At 47.3% G+C, this 22,101-nt stretch overlaps 2 protein-coding genes across 2 annotated transcripts in view; one reads left to right on the plus strand and one right to left on the minus strand.

Annotated features, from left to right (window-relative positions):
* Cep97 (centrosomal protein 97kDa) overlaps positions 1-22,101 on the minus strand; it is a 166,072-nt gene that overhangs the window by 109,572 nt on the left and 34,399 nt on the right. The window lies entirely within an intron of this gene.
* Positions 19,251-21,683, plus strand: LOC142585757 (uncharacterized). Its single transcript, XM_075696744.1, has one exon. The coding sequence runs from the start codon at positions 19,760-19,762 to the stop codon at positions 21,494-21,496; it is 1,737 nt and encodes a 578-aa protein (XP_075552859.1). The 5' UTR covers positions 19,251-19,759; the 3' UTR covers positions 21,497-21,683.

Below are 22,101 nucleotides of genomic sequence, written 5' to 3' on the forward strand. Positions count from 1 at the left end.
TTTATGCTCACTGCCAGGACAGAGGGCTTTCCCAGCGAACTCAATACCCATGTCTTTATTAAAGCTAGCTGAGTACAATTTGTGCCTGCAATTCCCTAATTTCATCACCTCACCTAATTTTCTGTCATCCTTGACTGCACTTCCCTTCCCTTGGACTTCATTCTGCAGCTCTAATGGCCTACCGGTTATCTACCTTATTGTACATTATATGACCTGCCCAGCTCCACTTTTTTCTATTATAATGTCAATTAGAATATCGGCTATCCCTACTTACTCTCTGATCCACACCACTCTCTTCTGGTTTCTTAACGTTATGCCTAGCATTTTTCGTTCCATCATTCTTTGTGCAGTCCTTGACTTATTTTTGAGCTTCTTTGTAAACTTCCAAGTTTTTGCCCCATATGTTAGTAGCGGTAGAAAGCAATAATTGTACACTTCTCTCTTCAGTGACAGTGGTAAGCTCCCGGTCAGGATTTGGTGGTGCCTGCTGCATGCGTTCTGTTAGATACGGGCAGCCAAGGACCTGCTGCAGCGGCTTCATACAAGAAACAACCTGCTGTCACACACACATTCCAAAGCTTTTGTGCTAGATGTCGGGGATAGTTGACATAACGTCACACTGTGCACCACTAAGCTTCAAGCAACCTGTGCATGTGTGCATGAGAAGTGAGGGTGGGTTCACATACCCCTAAGTGTAGGTGCCATTTCACAAGTTGTCTGAATGTTGACCCCCTCTGCTGTCATTCTCAGCAAGCTCATGGACACCATTTATGAAAGTCATCATCCGAGAACCATCAGCAAAACTGGTTGTGAATGTGGCAGCAGGGCTTACGTCACATGTGGTGGAGTGGACGACATGCCGGAAGGACTCAAAGAAGGAAAACCTGTATTCCCTCTGGCAGGGAAAAAGTGGTTAAAGCAGCAATGCAGATGTGTGAGATGGATTCCTGAGGCTTTTCAAGAGCAGAGCTCATTTCGCTGTCGTTTTGAGAGCAATTCAGGTTTCTTCTCGCATTTTTCTCTTCGTGTAAAACATGTAAAATAAATTCAAGTTCAGTCTTTCATCCTCAAGTGTCTGCATCTCTTCGGAACGCTTCAACATCTCTGGCCAGGGAGCGTTGGAGGTTTCCAGACACCGACGTGGTAGAGAGAGGTACCGGGCATCCAGGAGGAATCTTTCTAACTTCCCCAGAAATCCATAACTCCAACCCATTTTTATTCTTCTCTAAATTTCCTTCTCGTGATCAGGGTCTCCTGTGAGTAACTGACCTAGATAAACGTACTCCTGCACAGACCCTAGCGATTGACCGGCAATCATCAATTCTTGTTCCCTTGACAGGCTATTTAACATTACCTTAGTCTTCTGCATAATAATCTTCAACCCTACTTTTACACTTTCTTGGTTAAGGACCTCAATAATTTGTTGCAATTCATCCCCAGTGTTACTGAACAGGACAATGTGATCTGCAAACCGAATGTCGCTGAGATATTCGCCGTTGATCCTCACTTCTAAGATACCAGCGAGCGAGCGGCCTGCTGCGTAAATACGCTGGCCGCCCCAGCGTAATAGCTTGAATACTTTTTCCAAGCATCTGAAAGGTTGTGTCTCCTTGCCTGACCGCTTTCTCTATAGGTACCTTTCTACTTTTCTTGTGGAGAATCAAGGTAGCTGTGAAATTTTTGTAGATATTTCTGAAGATATTCATGTATGCCTCTAGTACTCCTTGATTATGCATTGCCTCCATGACTGTTGGTATCTCTATTGAATCAAATGCCTTTTCATAATCTATAAAAGACATATAGAGAGGTTGATTGTACTCTGCAGATCTCGTAATCACCTGATTGATGACATGGACATGATCCATTATAGAATGTCCTTTCCTGAAGCCAGCCTGCTCTCTTGGTTGATTGAAGTCAAGTGCTGCCTGGTTCCATTGAAAATTCTTTGATGAATACATAGTACACAATACTGAAAGCAAGCTAATGGGCCTATAAGTCTTCAATTCTTAAACATCTTCATTCTTATGGAATAGTATGAGGTTAGCATACTTTCAGCTTTCTGGTACTCTTGAAGTCGTGAGACATTGCACACAAAGGGCCACAAGCTTTGTTACCTGTGCGATGCATAAACACAAACATTGCATGAGATTACATGTTGCATAGAGTGAAGGTAAAGGTAATTGTATGGATTGCTCGTAGATGTACAGCATCTAATTAAACACTTCACAAACTTTGTTTCGCATACAATCCAACATGTGTGCTAAATCTGCAGCTTTTGTATCCTTTTTTTTTGTTGAAGAGTTATTCAACAAAAGAATGTTCTTAAGGAACCATGGCTCATTCACGGTGCCACAAAATATAATCGCCAGCACTACTGCTTGTAGACATCTTCCAGTAATCCAGTAAACACATGCACTACAGTAAAAGCTGGTTAATTTGAACCGCAAGGGGAAGCCGCTTCAGTTCAAATTAACGAAAGTTCGAACTAACGAAAGTGAAGGAGAGCAACAGTACACTGCGATTTGGAAGCAGTAGGGCAAGTCAGAAATTTGGCGTGTCAGAAAGTGATGGCGTGTGCCGCGGGCACACGCCATCTTCAAGTCGAAGCTCTGGGTCCGACTGTGCCACACCACCGATGTCCACCGAAACGAACGTTAGCCGAGGCTTAACACCATCACAATGAATCGCGACGGCCGATACCTCCTAAGCTGGAAACAGAGGTGCACAACCAATGAAGACTGCCGAGACAAAGACTCTGAACATCTGAAGGTGGCGAAGGCCCTGATTTGTTGGTTTTTGATTGCAAGCGCAGCTGCAACGTACTTGATTCGCTGTGTTTTGGTGCTTGCCGTGCCATCTCCGCACAACATTAGCAGCTGCACAAGATTTGCAAAGCCTCCGAGATTCGCAACGCGCAAGAAGTCTCGGAGGTTACGTAGAACGGAGAGGCGGCAGCCGCCGCTGCCTTCTGGCTGACCCCGCGCCGGTTAGATTTTTTTCCGATTTTGCCTCCACTCGCCGTTCTCTCCGTTCCGGAGGTAATGCAGCCTTGTGTGTAGGCAGCAGGCGCGTTTCTCTGGCCGTGTGCCAGGCGAGCGTAGTTCGAATTACCCGTGAGGGAACCTTCTCGCGTTCGAATTCACGGCCTTTTTGTACATAGACTTCCGTGGAGCTTGGCCGGACCAAATCGTACAGTTCGAATTATCCATAAATTCGAATTATTGAAGTTCGAATTAACGAGCTTTCACTGTAGTAGTAAGCATCTGAAAAGCTATAAAAATTTGGTACGGTAATGGAAATAAGCATAGGGCAGACTGATCAGTCAGTTACACTCCATCGCATAACTTATCACCTTAATTGTGAGGCAGCTTGAGCCAGTAACCTTGAACTATTCAATTTTTTCAGCATTGGAGAGTTCCAACATAGCCAAAAAACACCAACATGGATATACACCAGACTAAAGGAATGCATATCTGAGAGCTGCAGTGCCAGTGCCTCAAACGTAAGTGTTAATGTAAGAATTCAGCACAAGCTCCACCTGCAGAAAAGCTCTGCAGTTGCCTTCTGTGCCTCAACGGTACAAAACATTGTTCTCAAGAGATGCCAACACAGGATGTCGTGCACAAATATACCGCAAGCAGTTCACCTCCTCCATGACATCACGGAAATCAGAGAGTGTGGTTCGTTGCTACATTTATAAACATATTCTCGTCAAGATGGACAGAAGTGTACCTGCCACTGCATTTATAAGTTCTCACTGACTAAAGAAACGTTGTTGTGTTGCTAAAATATTTTTGTGGTGGTGATGCTGCTGCAGGCACACAGCCGTCGATTGCAGCAATGGAAGTTCAGCACAGTTTTGTTAAACACACGGTCACAAGGTGTCACCACTGGCATGCTGCTTGTGCAACACGAGAACTACACTGATGAGCAGTGTGGCTTCACATCCAGCTTCGCTTTTGTTGCCAATCGGCATCCAGTTGAAGAGAGTTGAAGAGAGAGGGCAGGCTATTGAAATTTAAGTAGCGGATTTTTATGCTACTTCACTTTTGAGACACTCCGCTGGATAGGGCATGGCAATTGAATGCTCCATGAGCGCAACTGCCAAAATGAGACCCAGTTCATGAATGCCGCATTCAAAAGGCCTATTTTATTTCACCACCTGTCTCTATATACTCATAAGGATTCTACTGGTCATTTATATAATTTCTATGCCCACTCTACATGAAGTCACTACATCACAGTCAAGTCTGGAGATGTGCGTCAAAGTGGTGTCTGTTCAGTTTCATTTTCCCGATGTCCTCTCGTTCATCACAGAATTTACTTTTCTGCAACCGCCCAGAATAAGGGCAGTCTGTCTTGCGCAGTATTGTGAAGGTGTTCTTTTAGAGATGAACGCAAATACAGATTCAAGTAGTATGCAGAAATAATGAGGAATGAATGGCCGATCACATTCTAATTTACAGTAGTACTTAGCAGCAGACTACACTGGAATTTTGTGAATGGGGATATAGGAAAGCTCGCATAACCATGACAGCAAACCATGCTAATCGATAATTCTATGTGTTGACTTTGGTCACTTTAATTGGTCTACGAGGCACAGCTTATCTAAAAGCAATGCCGGCTATTGTTGTAGAATTATACAGCTGTTCCTGCTTCTTTTTCTGTAACATTGCTACTTCCATAAACACTTTGACAATATTTTGTAGTGTAAGTATCAGTAATCTGAACCAAGAATGTTCTTTTAAATGCAGTTACTTTCATTCAAATCGGTTCAGCAGTCTTCTAATTAAAGCAGTTCTATGCTTTCAATGCACAGTCACAGAATGATAATTTGAACTTGGTCTATTATTCGGACAGCTTCGCGGCACCACCACTGGTCTCACAGCTTAAAGGGACACTAAAGAGAAAAATGAATTCTTCTGCATCAGTAAATTACCTTTCTATGACACTAAGAACACCACTCTTACCACAATAAGACGCTTGGCAAGCAAGAAAAAGCGCAAGAACGAAAGCCGGGTGGTGACGCCTCCTTGAAGTTCCCGCACCTGGTTGCTGTTACGTCATGGATTTTGATGGCATCTTTTAGGGCCTGCTTACTTATATAGTGGTATAGATTGACTACATTGTGTTCTAAAGGAACGAAATATTAAACATAGCAAGTTTCGGGAACCTTTACTTAGTGAACGCAGCCCAAATGCGAAACATACTTCGTAATCCCTGATGTCACACTGACATAGCGACTTCGGGGTTTCGGCGCGAAATTCAAATACTGATACTTCGACCTTCATTTTCTCATCTGATAATCAAACTATTATATTGAAATGACTGCCTGCAGGGTTCTCAATCAATGCTTTATTAGTCTAGATTTATTGTTTTGCTTTAGTGTCCCTTTACCTACAATGAAATTTCACTCTGGCTAAACTGATTGCATTTGAGTAGTATATACTATTACAGAAATGTTGGCAAAGCTGCAGGAGTGGTATTTGTCAAATTTTCTAATTAGCAGCCCTTAAATAACACCTAAGAAGAAGACCCAGGCTCCTGCTGGTTAGCAGGCATGACGTACCGCAGCATCTCACCTCCGAGATTTTACAGTGCTCTGTGGGCTACATCGGGCTAGAGTGCCTCAATCGCTACGCATACTTAATTCATAAAATAGAGTCTGCCCAGAATAAAGGTGCCCGGTTTATAACAAGAAATTACTTACGCCATTCCAGCATCACTAAACCTTCAATCCTTAGAGAAAAGAAGACTGCTAGCGGTATTATCTCACTTTCACAAGCTTTATCATAATCATTCGTCATTTGTGGCCTGTTACTTACAGCCTGCCCGCCGAATTTCCCGCGCCTAGATCACCCTTTCAAAGTTCTGATCCAGCATGCACGTCCTAACCTCTTAGATTTCTCGCCACTGTTCCATGCCATCTATCATTGGAATAATCTACCACACAATGTCGTGTCTATAATAAACCACGACACATTTGTACATATGCTGAATAGTTCGCTTAGCATCAATTAATAGTTGTGTCTGAATCCTTATGTCTTCAACCTAGTGATATTTTTTGTATATGCGAGTTTCATGTATAGTCTCGTTTCACTAGTGTCGCTGTTCATGGCTGTTCACCTGTTTCACTGTAACCTTCTATGTTTACTCTAAGCCCTCCCCCACCCCTTCGTAATGCCAAGAAGGGCCTTCAGGGTATACCTAAATAAAAACAAAGAAAACCCTAGGTGAGCGGGTCGAGTCAGAAATTGGGCTGACTAAGCCCGACGTGACCATGCTTACACGAACTCACTTCTGACAAGTATGAGGGACTTTAAACGAGTCTGCACAATGACGGCACATAGCATCGAGCCAAGACATTAACAGATTCAAACTTGGTTTTCGGTTGCCGCTGGCCTCTGCTATTTAAAATTAAATTGTGGGAGTCATGTGGCAAAACAACAATATGATTATGAGGCACGTCATAGTGGAGCATTTCGGAATAATTTTGACCACCTGGGTTTCTTTAACGTGCACCAAATGCATGATACACAGGCGTTTTTGCATTTTACCCCCATCAAAATGCGGTTGCCATGGCCAGAACACCTCCATTTCATGGGTCTTATCGCTATGATGAGGTTGCACTGCATAGTGCTTGATTTGGCCTTGCCTTGATACTATTTCTGCTGCTGGCACATAAATAGTGGCATCACAGTGGTCCCACGCAAGTATCGGTGCTGGTGGGCCCAACCTGTCTGCGTTTACATGCCCACTGCAATAGGGTCGAGCTGGATCAATCTACCCCCTGCAATCGAATGACTCAGCCAGACTCGACGCTCATTCAGCCCGACCAGCAAGTGTTCATATGAACTCCACCCCTGTGTGTCAGGTTTATGTAAATGCTCTCATCGTACCCTACCCTACAGGAAACGCATCAGGCACCCTACAGCTCAGGCGCCGCCTAATCTTGAAGGTCAGATTGAGGAGCTGCGATGGGTTCTCAACATGCTGGGTCACGTGTCACTTCGGCGAGCGGTAACGATGACAGCTTCTTTTTCCTTTTTTACACGTATTCTTGCAAGCTTTTCGTAACGCATTCACTTGTACTTCAAACAAAATTTTGCTCGTAGGCTTTCTTTATGCGGTCCAATAATTTAGTAGCACTTGACTTTCACAGCCGAAATTCGGACATCTTACAACGTGCCGTTTGATAATTCGGACTCCAACTGCTCAATCGCGTGCCAACTCGGCCCCCAAGTAGAACAAAAGGAGCGTTATTTTATAGCGCAGCTCTTGGGCCTCCATTCCTGCTTTGAGCGTGCCTCACGAGCACAGCGAAGCAGGAATGAGCGAACGCCGAACGCAGCGGGGGATGAAAGAAGAGAGCGCGAGAAGGAAAGCGGAGGAGGAGGCGGCAGCTGAACCAAGGGGCGGAGAGCGCAGGCGAGTATGGCGAAATGGCGAGGAGGAAAGGGGAGTGCCGCACGAGAAATACTCCACGGCAGCGACACACTGCACACGCGCTAATTCGTCTGCGCCGCCTCCGCTAAAAAATGCACTCCGCGCGAGCCACGCACACCCGCGTTCTTTTCTTAAAGGGACCCTGAACCACCCCTCGGGCTTGGTGAAATAACATAGTCCGCGCGTAGCATACGCTGTTGTGAACATCTCAGCCAAGTTCTGCTGTCGTATGCTGTCCGCGGAGCTCGCAAGCGGAGCACGAAGTCACCTTTTTCTCAAACGCTTTCGTTTCAAAAAACCCATAATCCTCGCTCTTTTCTGTGTGCTTTATTTCGTCATAAAGCATACTCCAATACGCGGCTGCTATTGGTCGCTGCGCTCGGCTACACCGCGCCCGCCGCGAGGTGTCGCCACGAGTCCAGTGGCTAAGCACACTGCGGCTCTCTGAGGACAGCCGCGTTTGGCTTACGTTTAGCGCGGCATAGGCACCAAATCGAAAATTTGAACTGCGCGCCACGGTGACGTCTCCGCCGTAGCCTTCGCAGTGCAGGGCATTGGAGGAGGGAGTGGAGCACAGCTGAGACCGTGTTTGATTGCCGCTAACTCCGCTTCTGCTGAACGCATTGAAGCATATTTTGCGGCAAAATGGTTCTGAAATAGCCTATCTTCACTTCAAATGTCTTTCTCCACTTCGATAAAAAGTGGTTCAGGGCCCCTTTAACCATGAGCACGGTGTAAGAATGTTCTTACACCATGACCCTGAGCAATGCAACCGGTGGAAGTCTTAGCCTACCGTTGCTGCTAAACAAGCTGCACGAGCAGAAGCTCAACGCTACTCAACGCCGCCGCCGTGAGCACCCTGCCGTTGAGATTCAAGTTCTTCACCTCAATATAAACGCGAATTCAAAACACCTAAACATCTGCGCTCAAATTCCGCATTAGGGAGTATCATAATCGGTGAACTTTATTCTTTTGATACGTTACCGGCACCTCCTCGAAACCGAAACTAGCAAAGCCTAGTCGATCCAGAATTCACAGATCATGCCCAAACAACAGGTCAAGCCAAGCCGCTAAGTTGTAAAGGCTTTGTAGCTGTTGCTGTTTACGTGGAAAATAGCAACACGGTCCCGTGTGACTTATTTGATTTTAGTCGCTGAGTCAGCAAGCACCCTTGTGTGGCGCCAACTTCACACTCGATGTTTGCGCCGAGGGCGGCGACGAAGTGAGGCAATGCCGGACGATGACGGTTGCAAAAAGCGCGCAATCATTCGGCTATCGCGGTCGACCTTGTCTTGTTGGCAGGAGACAATTTCGGAAGCCGCAAATTTTTTCTTTTTATGGTGTAAAAAATATGTAGCTCTGCCCACCTACATGAAGCCATTTTTTTTAATCTGCAGTGCATAAAAACTACACTTCCTACACTGCGCCTTCGATTATTATGGCTAAATTTTTCTTACCTGCACTTCGTGCAGGCTTGTGTAGACTAGCGCAGCGTCGGACAGAGACCATGACGTCGTATGCGGCACTTGGCTCGCTGGTCTGTAGCCAATCAGAGCACACTGCGCGTCATCTTCTTCATCAGCAGACAAAAAGCAACCGACTCCGCACTTCGCCTAACTTCGCACTTACTGGCTGTGTATATGCTCTTTCCTAAAGCTAAAGGTGAATGTACGAGTTTCCTTTCATCAACAAATCGAGACAAACTGCAGCAAAATACATCGCGAATGCGCAGTGCACGAAAAAAAACTGCTCAGTGCGTATAATGCAGCGCAGAGTCGTAAACAGCCCGCATCATCCGTAATATCGTCTTCTTTAACGATTATCTCACCTCCCTCTGTGACCGTCTGCTACACACGGTCAACCCGGCACTTTGATGCCTGTGCCTGCATCGAACCTTCACTATCGTCGCTCTATCATCGCAGACAGTTGCAGACAAAATAGTGTCACGCATTTGCAACGCCCGCCTACTTGTTTGTCGTCTGCTAGCTACACTCATCGAAACCGCAGTGTAAAAAGTGTAGTTTTCATGCTACACAACGGCTATAAAAAATGGCTTCTAGTAGATGGGCGGCGCTACGCTACTCTACAGTAAGTAAAAGAAATCGTGACCTTCTACACCAGCCACACTCGTGTAGCTAGCGTAGGTTTAAAGAAAATGTAATCCTAGTGTATAGGCAGCAGTGGACAGACAAGACAAACAGGCTGGCGTGCAAACGCGTGCTACCATTTTGTCCGCGACTGTAGGCGCTGATATGCCGACGATATAGTGAATGGGCGCTGCAGGGACGGCACCGAAGCACTGGCGTGACCGTGTGTCACATAGGAAGGTGAGCTAACCTTCAAAGAAGTTAAAATTGTTTTCTTACTCAATGATGGTGCAGGCTGTTTCAGACTACGCGCTCTATTATATGAATAGAGAAGTTGTCTTCTGCTGCGCCTTCACGATGTATTTAGCTGCCGTTTATCTAGATTTGTTGCTGAAACTCCTACGTACATTGGCGTTTATAGTTTCGGGCAAAGGCATATACGCAGCTAGTGGGTGTGGGGAGTCAGGCGCTTTTCGTCTGCTTATGGAGAAAACGACGCGCGGCCTGCTCTGATTGGCTACAATCTAGTCAGCCAAGTGCAGCACAAGACGCGATAGTCTGGCCGGCATTACACTCGTCTGCACAAGCCCACACAAAGTGCACAGGTAAAATGAAAAATAGTCCTATCGACTGTAACTTTCGACATACGGACTGGCACGGTTGCAGGCAAGCGTATGCGAGTGCAGCAACGCGTTGACAAGCTCTTTTGGCCAGTTGTGGAACAAAGTCGGTTATTTTCTGGCGAATCCGATATTTCGGACTTCAGATTATCAAAGCTTGTGTTGGGACTAGTTGGAAAAGCATAACTTAGGAGTTCGTTTCCGTACGAAAGCTTTCTGGCGTCCTATCGACTTTCAACGACCTCCTTTAGAGAAATATTTCCTTAAATTCAGTGAATGTTACAGACGACCGTGCACCACCTTCCGGATTGGTCCACACACTTCCCCGAATTCAGAAGATACTTCTGGATCGGCTCACACACTCATCCGAGCACACTTCCGGGATTGGCCGCACTCAGTCATCCGAGGTCACTCTTGCACCGATCCACTGATTGATCTGAGAACAGTAAATCCGGAATCGGCTCCACTCACTCATCCGAATATACTGAATCCGAAATCGGCCTACCGACGGCGAGCGAAGCTGAGAAACGATCAGGGGCGGTGCCAGGATTTTCGACGGAGGAAGAAGGGTGGTACTACCATTGCATTGCTCGTGTACAACTTGCATAATATGCTGTCCCACTAGGCAAAATGGTTTAGATAAATACCGCGGCTTAAACCAAATCCGCCTGGAGGGAAATGGTCGGCTTACTTCAGAACGTGGACCAACAAATATGGACAACACAGACATGTTTTTCGCTTTGCAAAGGCGCCGTAAAATTGATATTTAGCATGACCGCGCTTCCGTGAGTGATGTGTAAACGGTACCAAACTACAAAAGCCACACTTCACCGTTCCTTCGAAAGAAGTTTCAACGAAACTTAACTGCACAAATCACACGTTGGCATCATAAACGCTACGGAGTAATTTTAGATGTCTTCGGTTCCTGCTGAGCGTTAAAAGTATTCGCAAACTGTTGCTGACATGCTAATAATATTGTCACGTCGTAGCGACGGTGAAGAACACAGTAGCAATAACTCTGAATCACTAAACTTTTTATGGGCCGAACTTGTGCCTGCCCCTAAAAGCAAGTGACACTCAAAGCACGACAGCGGCGAGCATAGCCGGCGATCGTCGAAAAACAACTGGTACAATCGGCAAGAATGATTGAGAATGTTCTGATACATGCAAGCGCATCATGCACCGAGCGATAACATGAAGTTGGTAACGGGTGAAATGCGGTGTCCAGAAAAAAAGGAGGGAGAAAGGGGGGGGGGGGAGGGTGAACGAGTACACATATGGTAATCCGAGGTAAGATTTCATGGCGCTTATGCTGGCAGTGAAAAGTTCCACTAAATATATCCCGAATCTTGGTTTGCAATGTTATTGAATAGATGATGTCAGTAGTCCAAGTGAGGCCGGTTGTAATGGAACGCCGAGGTATTTAAGATGCGGTTGTTCGATGCGCTAATCTGTTTCGCATCGATTCGAAAAATAAAATTGCGCTGAGGACGGACTGAAAATTACTATGTTGCTGGCGCGACTTTGCGAAACATCACGCAGTCATTAAAATGTAGCTTCGATGAAACGATCGTGGATGCAGCACTTTCGACCAGACGGACCCTGTCCTTTCCATAAAACAGTGCTCCATAAAACGCTTTATGAGGCGGGTCGTCATCGATCGACTAAATGTCACGAACGTCGTCTGAGTATAATGCAAGGAGTGTCTTCATATTATGAGATTTCTTGTCGAAGACAGAAATACTGAGCTAATACGTAAAATAACTTTCAGCAATAGCATATTACACGCACCCTCTCCGATTATATAACGTAGAAGCCTGCCTGTCGAGGCAAACAGAGCGGCAATATATGTTTTGGCTGAGTTTCCGAGTTTTTCGCGCCTCGTGAAAGGTAAGACCTTGCACGAGAACACTCAGGCCCTTGATATTACTTTGCCTTCAAGAGGTTTGTCACTTAATATTTCAGCGAAATAGGCTGAACTCGGAATTCTTCTATACTTAGTATGAGGGGGGGGGGGGGGACATGCTCGGTCTTCAATTAAAATTTATCTCTCTTTTTCTTGTACTGTCGGCATATATTTCTCCCGAAGCTCATCTTGGAATGTCACTTCTGCGCCGACAAAAGATGGTGGCAGGGGTGGGGGGAGCAGAGAAGGGTTTCCAGCAGACGACACAATCGCGATCAGTTCTCCGAACTTCTGCTGCCCGTTTCACCAGCACTGCCCGTTCTGCACGTTAGCTTTGAGCCCGTTCGCGCAGCTTCCGCTTGTGTGGTGAGACCCACGCCTGTTGCCTATGCGCGCAAAAGCTTCAGTCATGCATCACTGCCGTGAACGCACTGCAGACGGCGGTAACCGCGTACTCCATAGGTGCACTGTTTGAGTCCCCCCTCTGTTGCTTTTTGCAAGTGCACGCGCAGTTTCCACGAAGAGACCTGCCCGTGTCGAAAAAACGGGTGACTTCCGCGCAGTGGCCGGGCTCCGACGATCTCGAACAATCCTTGGTGGCAATCCTTGGTGCGGTGAGCCGCAAACGGCCACCGTGCTTTTCGAGATGGAGGCGCTCGCGCGGCGAGGGGCCGAGATTGCAGTCGACATTTTTCGCCCGTGAAAGAAGCCATGTGACAGGAACCGAGGACGGTGGTAGAAACATTCATTGACGATTATATCAATGGTGGGGGCGAAGTCCCCTACATGGCACTTGGGTGCTCGCTTACTGTGAAGGGGCGCCCTTACAAAGCGAAGGAGAGCCCTTGGAGCGCAATCCTTCTTATAAGAACCGAGGAGAACCGGCTCGAAAAAAAAAAAAACAGAGGCTTGACTGATTGATTGATGTTGATTGGGGTGAACGTCCCAAAGCAACCACAGATGGGCTATGAGATTTGACCACCTGCTGTTGTTTAACACACACCAAATTCTAAGTACACGAGCTTGCGCATTTCGATTAGTTATGCTACATGCACGAATAAAATACGAATAGCCAAGATGCTTGCTTGTCGCCAGCATGTTATTTCGCTAGTTGCGCGAAGAACCCCACGGTTACCTTTATTTTTCGTTTTTTTTCTTTGTTCTTTCTTTTTTTCAAGGGAGCGTGTTGTTTCTTTTTGGTTTTGCTATGAAGGTTCACCGAGTATTTGTGCCGCAGCGATTTGTTTTTTCGCATACAACTGCAATGATAAATGAGTTGCCGCAAGGCGTTAGTTACGGAATGTCATTCGGGTGAAAATTCCGGAGATAGTTTGGCTCGGTACGCTGTAGCTTTTCTAGTCCATATACTATACACAGGCGCATTTACCAGATGTGGATTTCGCGCATGTGCTCCTTTTTCTTTTTTTACTTAATCTGTGGTTGTGTATTCCTATGAATACTTATACTGACCTCATAACATTATATATACTAAGATCGGAGGCAAAACTCATCGTCCTCTTGCTTTTTTGTATTTAATGCATACATTCTGCCAGCACTGGATGTGTCATGCAATAAACAAATAAATAAACAAATAAATAAATAAGACCTCACGCGCAGAGCTCCAAGAAATTTCAATATGATGGCACACTTGTGATGATGCTATCGCGATAAAGACAGCTGTGTGAATTAAAACAAGGCGACGCTCGAGAAGGCCGACGGACTATAGCAGCCGGAGGCGCTTCATCAGAGAAGCCCCGATGCTACGCAAAAAGGCTGTCCAACTGCTCTTGCAGCGATAGAAGCCATGTAAAAAAATAATGAAGTTTACTTACACATAGTCTCAATTGGAGCAATCGATTGTTTTGTACATATGTATATATATATGTTCTGGCGCCACCTCCTGCACTTGCCACGCAAGCCCAGCTCGAGGCCTCATAATATTTTCAGCGCGCGCCATGCAACGTGGCGCGAGAAGCGGGGTGCGGGTACGTTCAAGGTCAACAATATCAGCCCCCCCCCCCCCCCCCAACGTGGACTGGTTGGCTGCAGCAGTTGCAGCAAGCGCTACCTGCTGCTGCTGCAGCGGAAGCCAGCCTTATAGCAGAGTTCGCGCTGGAATGGCCGGCCCGCTCCATTAAAGGAGGCAGGGAAAATATGGAACATTTATGGCGAATATCGATCGGGCAGCCGCTCGCGCTACACCATTCGTTCACATCGTAACACAAGTCGGAAAAGCTTTTCTTCAACGAACGCTCGCATACTTTCCTCGGGATCTGTTAGACGGTTGTTTTATGCTCCCATGTGCGGGGGTGATCATATTCAAGCTCTATTGATTTTATAAAATTTGTCTGTTGCAGATAACACGATTATAGTCCTTGTGCTGGATTGTTCAGAGGCGGACATGCACAAAAAACAAAAATATGAAAACACACGTTCGCCTAATTAACAAAGATTTACTAATTAACTTCCCAAATAATTACTATTTACGGCGTATATTGCAATTTAAGAATTGCAGCCGCAGAGTTTGTCACGCGTATCCCCTTGGAATGAATTTCCAGAATGACACCAGTTTGGAGATATGCGCCATCAAACTCGCCGTAAAAATGCACTGTTGGCCCACTCGCGCTTTAAATACGTAAGAATTTCTATGCCTACCCAACGAGGAAACCTGTACGTCACGTAAGACAAATCGCTATAAAGAAAATAGTGTATCAAACAACAGTTTTTATGAAGGCTTTGTTGAAAGATTTGGTGATGGTGGAACAAAAGCCATCTCTAGAACCACATGTGGAGCCGACTTGGTGCATTGTAGACATCAGGAAAATTCTGATATTGCAAAAATTTAATGCTAAGCACGCCATAACCCCGTTGCCTTCCGTTGATGCGTTCCTTCACCTATCGAAATGCCACCGATCTATGAGGGTTCGTGTGCTTCCCGCCGCACAGATAGATAAGCAGCCAATGACTTCATAAGGATGATAAGGAGTGATGAGAGGTTATATGGGTCTCGTCACGGTTGATAAGGTTCGACGTAGATGAATAAGATGAATGTTAAAGAGTGATAAGGGCTTGTAACGGTCGGGGAATCTGATAAATAAGCACTGATAACGGTTGATAAAGGTCGGATCAAGTCCTATAGGGTTAAGGACCGAAAAGAATTGATAAGGATCGGATCATGTCCGATAAGGTTGATAAAGACAGATATGAGTGGATAAGGATCGGATCGAGTCCGATAAAGTTGATAACAACCTATAAGGGTTGATAAGGGTTGGATCTAGTCCGATAAGGTTTACAACGACTGCTAAAGGTTGATAAGCTTTATACTGATCGGAGCAAGTTTCATAACATTGGTAATGACATCGGGCGGCACGAATATGAGCAAGTGGCGCTATGCTAACGCATACTTACACAACTCTCAGAGGCGTTTCTGCGTGCATTTTTAACAAAACGCTCTTTTATGCATTGAAGCACGAAATCAACTGGAACGCCTATGTACTTCGAGAAATAATATCTCAAAACTGGCGTCACCTTGGAAATTCATTGCAACTGGATGCGTCTTGCAAACTCTTCGGCTACAATTCGTACATTGCAATATCTGCCGTAAAGCAATTAATTAGGTAGTTCATTAGTGAATTCTTGTTCATTAACTATGTGTTTCCATTTCTCGTGCTAGTAATAATCGCCTTTTCAAATAATTCAGCTCAAGCACAAGAATTATGCTGTCAGCGCACACGAGATTTTTAAAAATTCCGTAAAACTTAATTAAAAATAATGCAGATCCCACGCATTGTGGGAGTCGATGTATGCGAAGCTATCTGTGCTGTTTGCTTTGATTTAAGATAATTAGCGGTGATGCTGACGACGAATGTTTAATTTCTTCAACGTTTTGCCCAACACAAGAGTGGTGAGTTGGTGTTAAACGTTACCTTGCGTGCACCGCTGCTGTTTGTGGTCGTAGACACACAAAACACAAAGGCAGTGGTGTTTGCTTGAGGCGTTGTTGTGCGCCACATTCCCCCCCCCCCCTTTGTATTTGCATGGGAACTGCGAGCGAAGAGTGACAAGGCTCGTTTGAGAGATTCACTCGTTTCGCGACTGCGTCGGTTCTACCTATTCTCTGCCTCCTCTCCTCTCCCAATCTATCTAGCCTCCTTCTGGCCTTGCACGTTGGTAGAAAGGTAAGCGCTTGCGGGGTGACCCCATCTGTTAGGAGGCTAATGCGGCGACGACCCGGGAGCTCCAGAGGGCATTGTGCACATTCGATGCGGTGAGGTCCAAACGAGTTCCTCGTGTCTCTTTTCTTCTCTGCCATGCTCCTTCCATGTATATACACGCTCGGAAGTCACCCCACGACGCGGTGTGCCGGACAGCAGCAGCCACAGCAGCTACAGCAGCAGCAACAGTGGTAAAGTCGAAGGAAAAGACAAAGAAAGCTTCGCTTTAGGAATGATGGCCTTGTATAACGCTTAGTATGCCAGGCGTGGGGCAGGGTTGGACTTGCTGACCAAGACGGTGCGAATATTCCAAAATTGTTCATATTCCAATGCTTCGAATATTCGTTTCCGCTCGAGTATACGTAATTTTTCGAATAATCCTTTCCGGACGAACATATGCGTGGGATGAGAAAATCCACTGGTAGAATATTTCTGCATTGGTCATTCTCGCTAGGTAGGGACTATTTTTTTGTAACACGAAAACTAATTCAATGTATTTTCTTCCAAGCCCGCAAATCACAAGAATGAAACCACCCTACGGTTGACATTCTGTCAAGAAACCATAACCACGGCTTTCATCCCGCATCTTCTATCATTCTGTAAATAGATATTATTTGTACTACTTGCTGCTTATTACTTGTTACACTGTTCATTGTTTTGCCATTTGCCTTATGCTTGTACTTTTTCATTATTAGTAATTAGCTAACACTGGTGTTATCAGCCAAGCTTTCTGTATGTGTTTTAACTTTGTACATATTTCTTTATTTCTTGTTCATAACCACTCCCCTCTGTAATGTCATTGGCCCTGAGGGTCACGGAATAAATAAACAAATAAATGAATAAATTTACAAAACGTACATTGTCAGTGCTACCCAAGAGGAGAATACGTTGCCGTTCCTGCAACCACTGTCCTGGGTGAGAACGTTTCGAGCAGTAGGAAAAATATATGTAAAAAGCACAGCATACGAGTTTCGTTAACACGGCGATACGAAGTCCTAGTTGTGTGTTATATTTTTTAATTTTTAGCAAATGTGTTACACCGCTAAAGCGAAACCGTTACGCATGCACATAATAGTAGTAGATTTGATTAATTATAAATGCTTAAACTAACCTAACCTGCTACTACTCCGCACTAGGAAACAGGAACAAAAGAGGGATGGAAGATGACAAGAATATCAGCGCAATCATGCTAGTCAACACAGCAGCATGTTCAAAACTGTAGCGCGGGCCCTGGTATATATATCTGGTGGGGCCAAGGACACAAAATGTCCTCTGAGAATGGCCTGCGTGTCCTGTGAATGGGTGTGCGGATGTCACGAAAAGAATAAACGGCTAAGTGAACCCACCGTGTAATAATCTTCCGCTTAGGAACATATCTTTAGTGCCCTCGAAACTTCGCGTTAGCGAATGTATGCTAAAAATAAAAAAAGGCAGGCGCTCTGGAAGGAACATTTTGCCAACGACACCGTTGCCTCGCCATCCTTGAAGACTGGAAGGGCTGAGACTGCAATGACGGTCCTACGCACGCAGGGGATCGTGTCTGAGCTCATCTTCCCTCAAACACGCAGACACACTATCGCAAAGCCACCGCCAATCAGAATAAATTTGCATGAGCCATCGCTCTACGTGCTCTTTATGAGCGATTTCTTTGAAATAGAGGTTGAGCTGTAGTAATTTTTCTCCCTGAAAAGAGGTGGCTCGAAATCCAAAATATAAGGGAGCGCGGGGTAATTAGATTAGGATGGAACGCGGAAGAAAAGAAAACCAACAGGGACGATCGATCCCCGCGTCTGGCGTGTTAAGTCAGCAGAGAGATAGCAGCGTAGCGCTATCTTTTCGGCGCAATTACATTAATGCGTTAGCATTAGGTGTGTCAAAGTGGGGAAAACACGTGTATGTGTGTGAAGTTCGAGAATACGGTCGCGTGGTAGAGAGGTAATGGGAGAGCTTAGAAGAGCGTGTGTATTTAATTATACCGTATACAAAAAGTGCTATTAACCGTGGTCTGCTGTGGACCATCGTCGGTTGCACTTCCCCCCTCGAAGAGGAAGAACGTGTGTCAAGTGAACTTCTGAACAACCCTTCGCGATGTTCCTGCAATGGTTTAAATCATGGGTTCCGGGGCCTCAAAGAGGTGCGACGTGATGTTCAACGCATCTCTCTCGCATTTAGCGCTGAATCGCCGCTGAATTTTATTGTTCTCCTACTTCAGTGAACGTGCGTGCACCCGTCGCATCATTCTCAGTACGTCCTCGTCTCAAGTAAATCCTGCAACAACGAACACACTGTAATGCCAGGAAATTTGTTGACTAATCGGCTGTATTTTTTACGAAGCTTCGCACACCTCGGATCGACGGCTGCGTACAAAGCTGGTCACGGAGCACGCTGAAGAGCAGTGCGCCGACAAAGGGTTTATCATAGTGACTGTACTTTCTTTCTCTGTGGCGTTATCCTTCAGAAACCTCCACATAACAAGCACCTTCACACGCGCGCACACATCGGAAGGCGGCAGCTGCGAATCAGTTGGGTAAGGTTTCCAGCAAGGCGAGTTTGTTCGCAATATTTCAAAGAATGCGCCAGCTCAAAACACACGGGTCTGCGCCGGTGTCTGAGTGCTCGGAACCGAACGAACCCGCAACCTTGCACTGAGCGACAGAACGCCCCTTTGTGTTTTCTCTTTCTTCTTTTTACGACGCAATAAGCGAGCAGTAAAGACGCCGCGCGCTCTAAATGGAATGCGAGACGAGAAGCCCGAGAATAAAGCACGACCGGCAGGGCGCGAGAGAATCCTTCATCGACAGCGCAGCGGCTGCCGGTGGCCGAATTCTGCCTCTTGCCCTCGTAACCGCGCCTCAGCACTCGGCAGCAGATCGAGAGAGAGCGAGAAAGCAAAGAAAGATGGAGCGCTTGTTTCCGGTCATAAAGCTTCCGGTCTGACATCGCAGCGCCGCCCGGCGTCAAAAACCCGTGTCATATTCGCGAGAGAGAATGAACGAAGGAGAGCGAAAAGAAAAACCAAGTTTTTCGGGGGTGCTAGCAAGGCGGCCGCCCCGACGACGAAGATGTTGTGTCACCGGAATGGGCCATGTTGTCGCCCTGTGCCGGCTCTAACTAGCACCTAGTCGTATGCACCGAACAGCGGGCCCGGGAAGAACACGACGCCGACACAGCGCCCGCCAAGTGACGAACTGACGGCAACGACGAGCGGCGCCGCGGCAAAACAAAACCGCTCGCTCTCCTCGGGCTGTGTGACACGGCATGCCCGCCGAACTACGCCGCCGCTCTGCTGCGAGACTCCCGAGGTAGGCGAGGAATCCATCTTTGCCCTCTTCGCGGTGTGTGCGTGTGCCGCCGCGGCCGAACTCGCACGGCACAAGGGAAGGAAGCGATTTCGGCGACGCGCTCGGCCGGCTCTCTCGCTTGCCGCCGGCGCCGATACCAGTGGGTGACATTTGCGAATTGGCGTTCGGCGGCGGCGCGCGACGTATGCGCCCTATCAATCAACCGCTCGTGCACGGTGCCGACGAAAACCTGGTCGCCTCCTCGCCGCATTCGGACAACGCCGAAGACCAGAGGGGCCGCGAAGCACGAGGGAAGTGCGACCACGACAAGCAGCACCACGTGCGCGCAGCGCTGGCGTTCGACAACGGCGAGCAACACGCCATGTACGCGCAGAACGGCGATGCCCTGGACGGCGGCGGGCTGGCCCAGCCGTTGCTCGCCGCTCCGGTGAAGCGACGACGCAGCGAGGACGGCGAGCGCACCAAGAGGGCACGCGGTGCCGACGTCCAGCGCGGCTGCGAGTCCGACGGAGACGTGCCCAGCGTCGGCGCTCAGTCGACGGCGCACCATCACCACCACCACCACCATCACAAGAAGGCGGCGCCGACCGGCGCCGATGCGGACCACCAACCGAGCAGCGCAGGCGACGTGCACGGCGTCTGCACGCTCGAGGAAGGCTCGCTGAAGCTCAAGATCTCGTTGCACCGGCCTCTCGCTCTGATACCTGACGGCTTATCGGCAACGGGAAAGCCCCCCGGCGGTGATAAAGCGGCAGATAGCAGCTGGCCGCAGAGCCCCCTGGCCAAGCCCGGTCATCAGCGGGACGGCGAAGAGGAACTGGCTCTGAGCGACATGGCGGTTCCCGAAACACATTCCCCGGCTGCCCAGCCTACCTCGCCCAACGCTGGCAGTGCTGTGCAAAAGGTGGAGGCCGTGTTCCCATTAGTGGACTCCGATACCATGTATGACATGGTCGCTTCGGCTTCCAGTCCTGTTGCGCCGCTCGTAGTGCGAAAGGTGGAGCTTCCTAAGGCGCCCTCGCCACAAGAGGTAGCCTCAGAGTTGTCAACCAAAGATTCTCTCAGCATCGATATACTCGATACCTCAACTGCTCTACTGAATAATGCTATCCAAGTGGAAAAGCAGGAAATATGTAGCCTGAAATCCAGGCATCCTTTAAGCATCCCTGCATCAAAGACTGCTCTTTCCACTCCAGCCGCAACTGCCACTTCAAAGGTACCATCATCCGAACCAAACACTGACCTTTCGCCGAGTATCAGGACACCCGGCAACCATGCTATTCCCAAAGAGCTTTTGCCTACAATAGACACTTGTGCGCGTGAACACAGTGCAGTTGGAGGCCGTACTCGTAAGAACACCACTCCTGGTCACTATGTAGCCTACCAGGCACCACACAACAGAAGGCGGCTTATTCAGGACACTTCAAAGCTGAGAAGCAAGATGAGAAGTCCCATAGACTTCCCTGCGCCACAATCTTTTGAGAACAGGAAATCTCCACAAAGTTTCCACCATGTGCATGTGTCTGTTGGTCAAAATGGTGGTCGAGGCTTTGTTAACCACAACTCAATCCTGGACCACCCAAGTGTGCATGCAAGAATGTTCCCTCCAGGAGCAACACCTGCCAGGCTAGCTGCACTGCTCACTACGAGAATGCCGCAAGAACATTCCGCAGCTAAGCCGTCTGCAGTGCAGAGCAAAGCAGGCACGTCTTCAGATGAGCATCAACCGCTGGACCTTTCAAGGGCTGTAAACAAGCCCACACTGTCCAAGATATCGTGCTTAGCTCAAACTACGAGCAACTATGTGCCACCCATCATGATGTTCTATATGAGATCTGGTAGCAGGCAGAGACTGGAAGGCATCGTAAAAAAGCTGTGGGAAAAACGCAACATCCCAGTTCGAGGCAGGCCTCGTCCTTAGCATAAGGCTCTGTACAAGAACATGCGACAGAGACAGTGTTTTGTGAATTGAAGTGTTCTGACTGCTGGAACTACGGTTGAGTGCAGCTGTAAATGGTGTTTTTGTAGATCACAATGTTTGTGTTCGAAATGGGGAGGGCGGGGGACCATCTTGTTACTTTGTATTAAAAAAACAGTGTGTAGCAGTATTAAGCGATCTGTTGTCTCCCTTCTGTGTGAAACCATACAAAACGCACTAACATACGGATATTCAGCAGAACAATGTAGAGCGTTGTACTTGCAGCACAACCAGCACCACTCATGCGGAAAGCGCATACTGGGCGGCTTTTTCTTTTTTTTTCGCTCTTGAGACCTCGTGCGGTAAAATGCTGGCTACATAATCGGCAGGTCACCGACAAAACAGCGAAGGTCACCATACCGAAAGCGAAGTTGCCCTGTGCACTGGCGGCCGGTGCGATATCGTAACATTTAAAAAAATTTTAGTGACCGCAGGGAACAACGAAAAAGAGTATGCTAGAAGGCGGCAAAATCGCACCGGCGTCTCCGCTGGCGCCGCGGGTGGTGACGAGGAGGAAGGGGAGGGGTGGCGCGCGCGCGGCGCTGCGA

This window comes from Dermacentor variabilis, chromosome 6, assembly GCF_050947875.1.
Source record: "Dermacentor variabilis isolate Ectoservices chromosome 6, ASM5094787v1, whole genome shotgun sequence".
NCBI classification, from domain to species: domain Eukaryota; kingdom Metazoa; phylum Arthropoda; class Arachnida; order Ixodida; family Ixodidae; genus Dermacentor; species Dermacentor variabilis.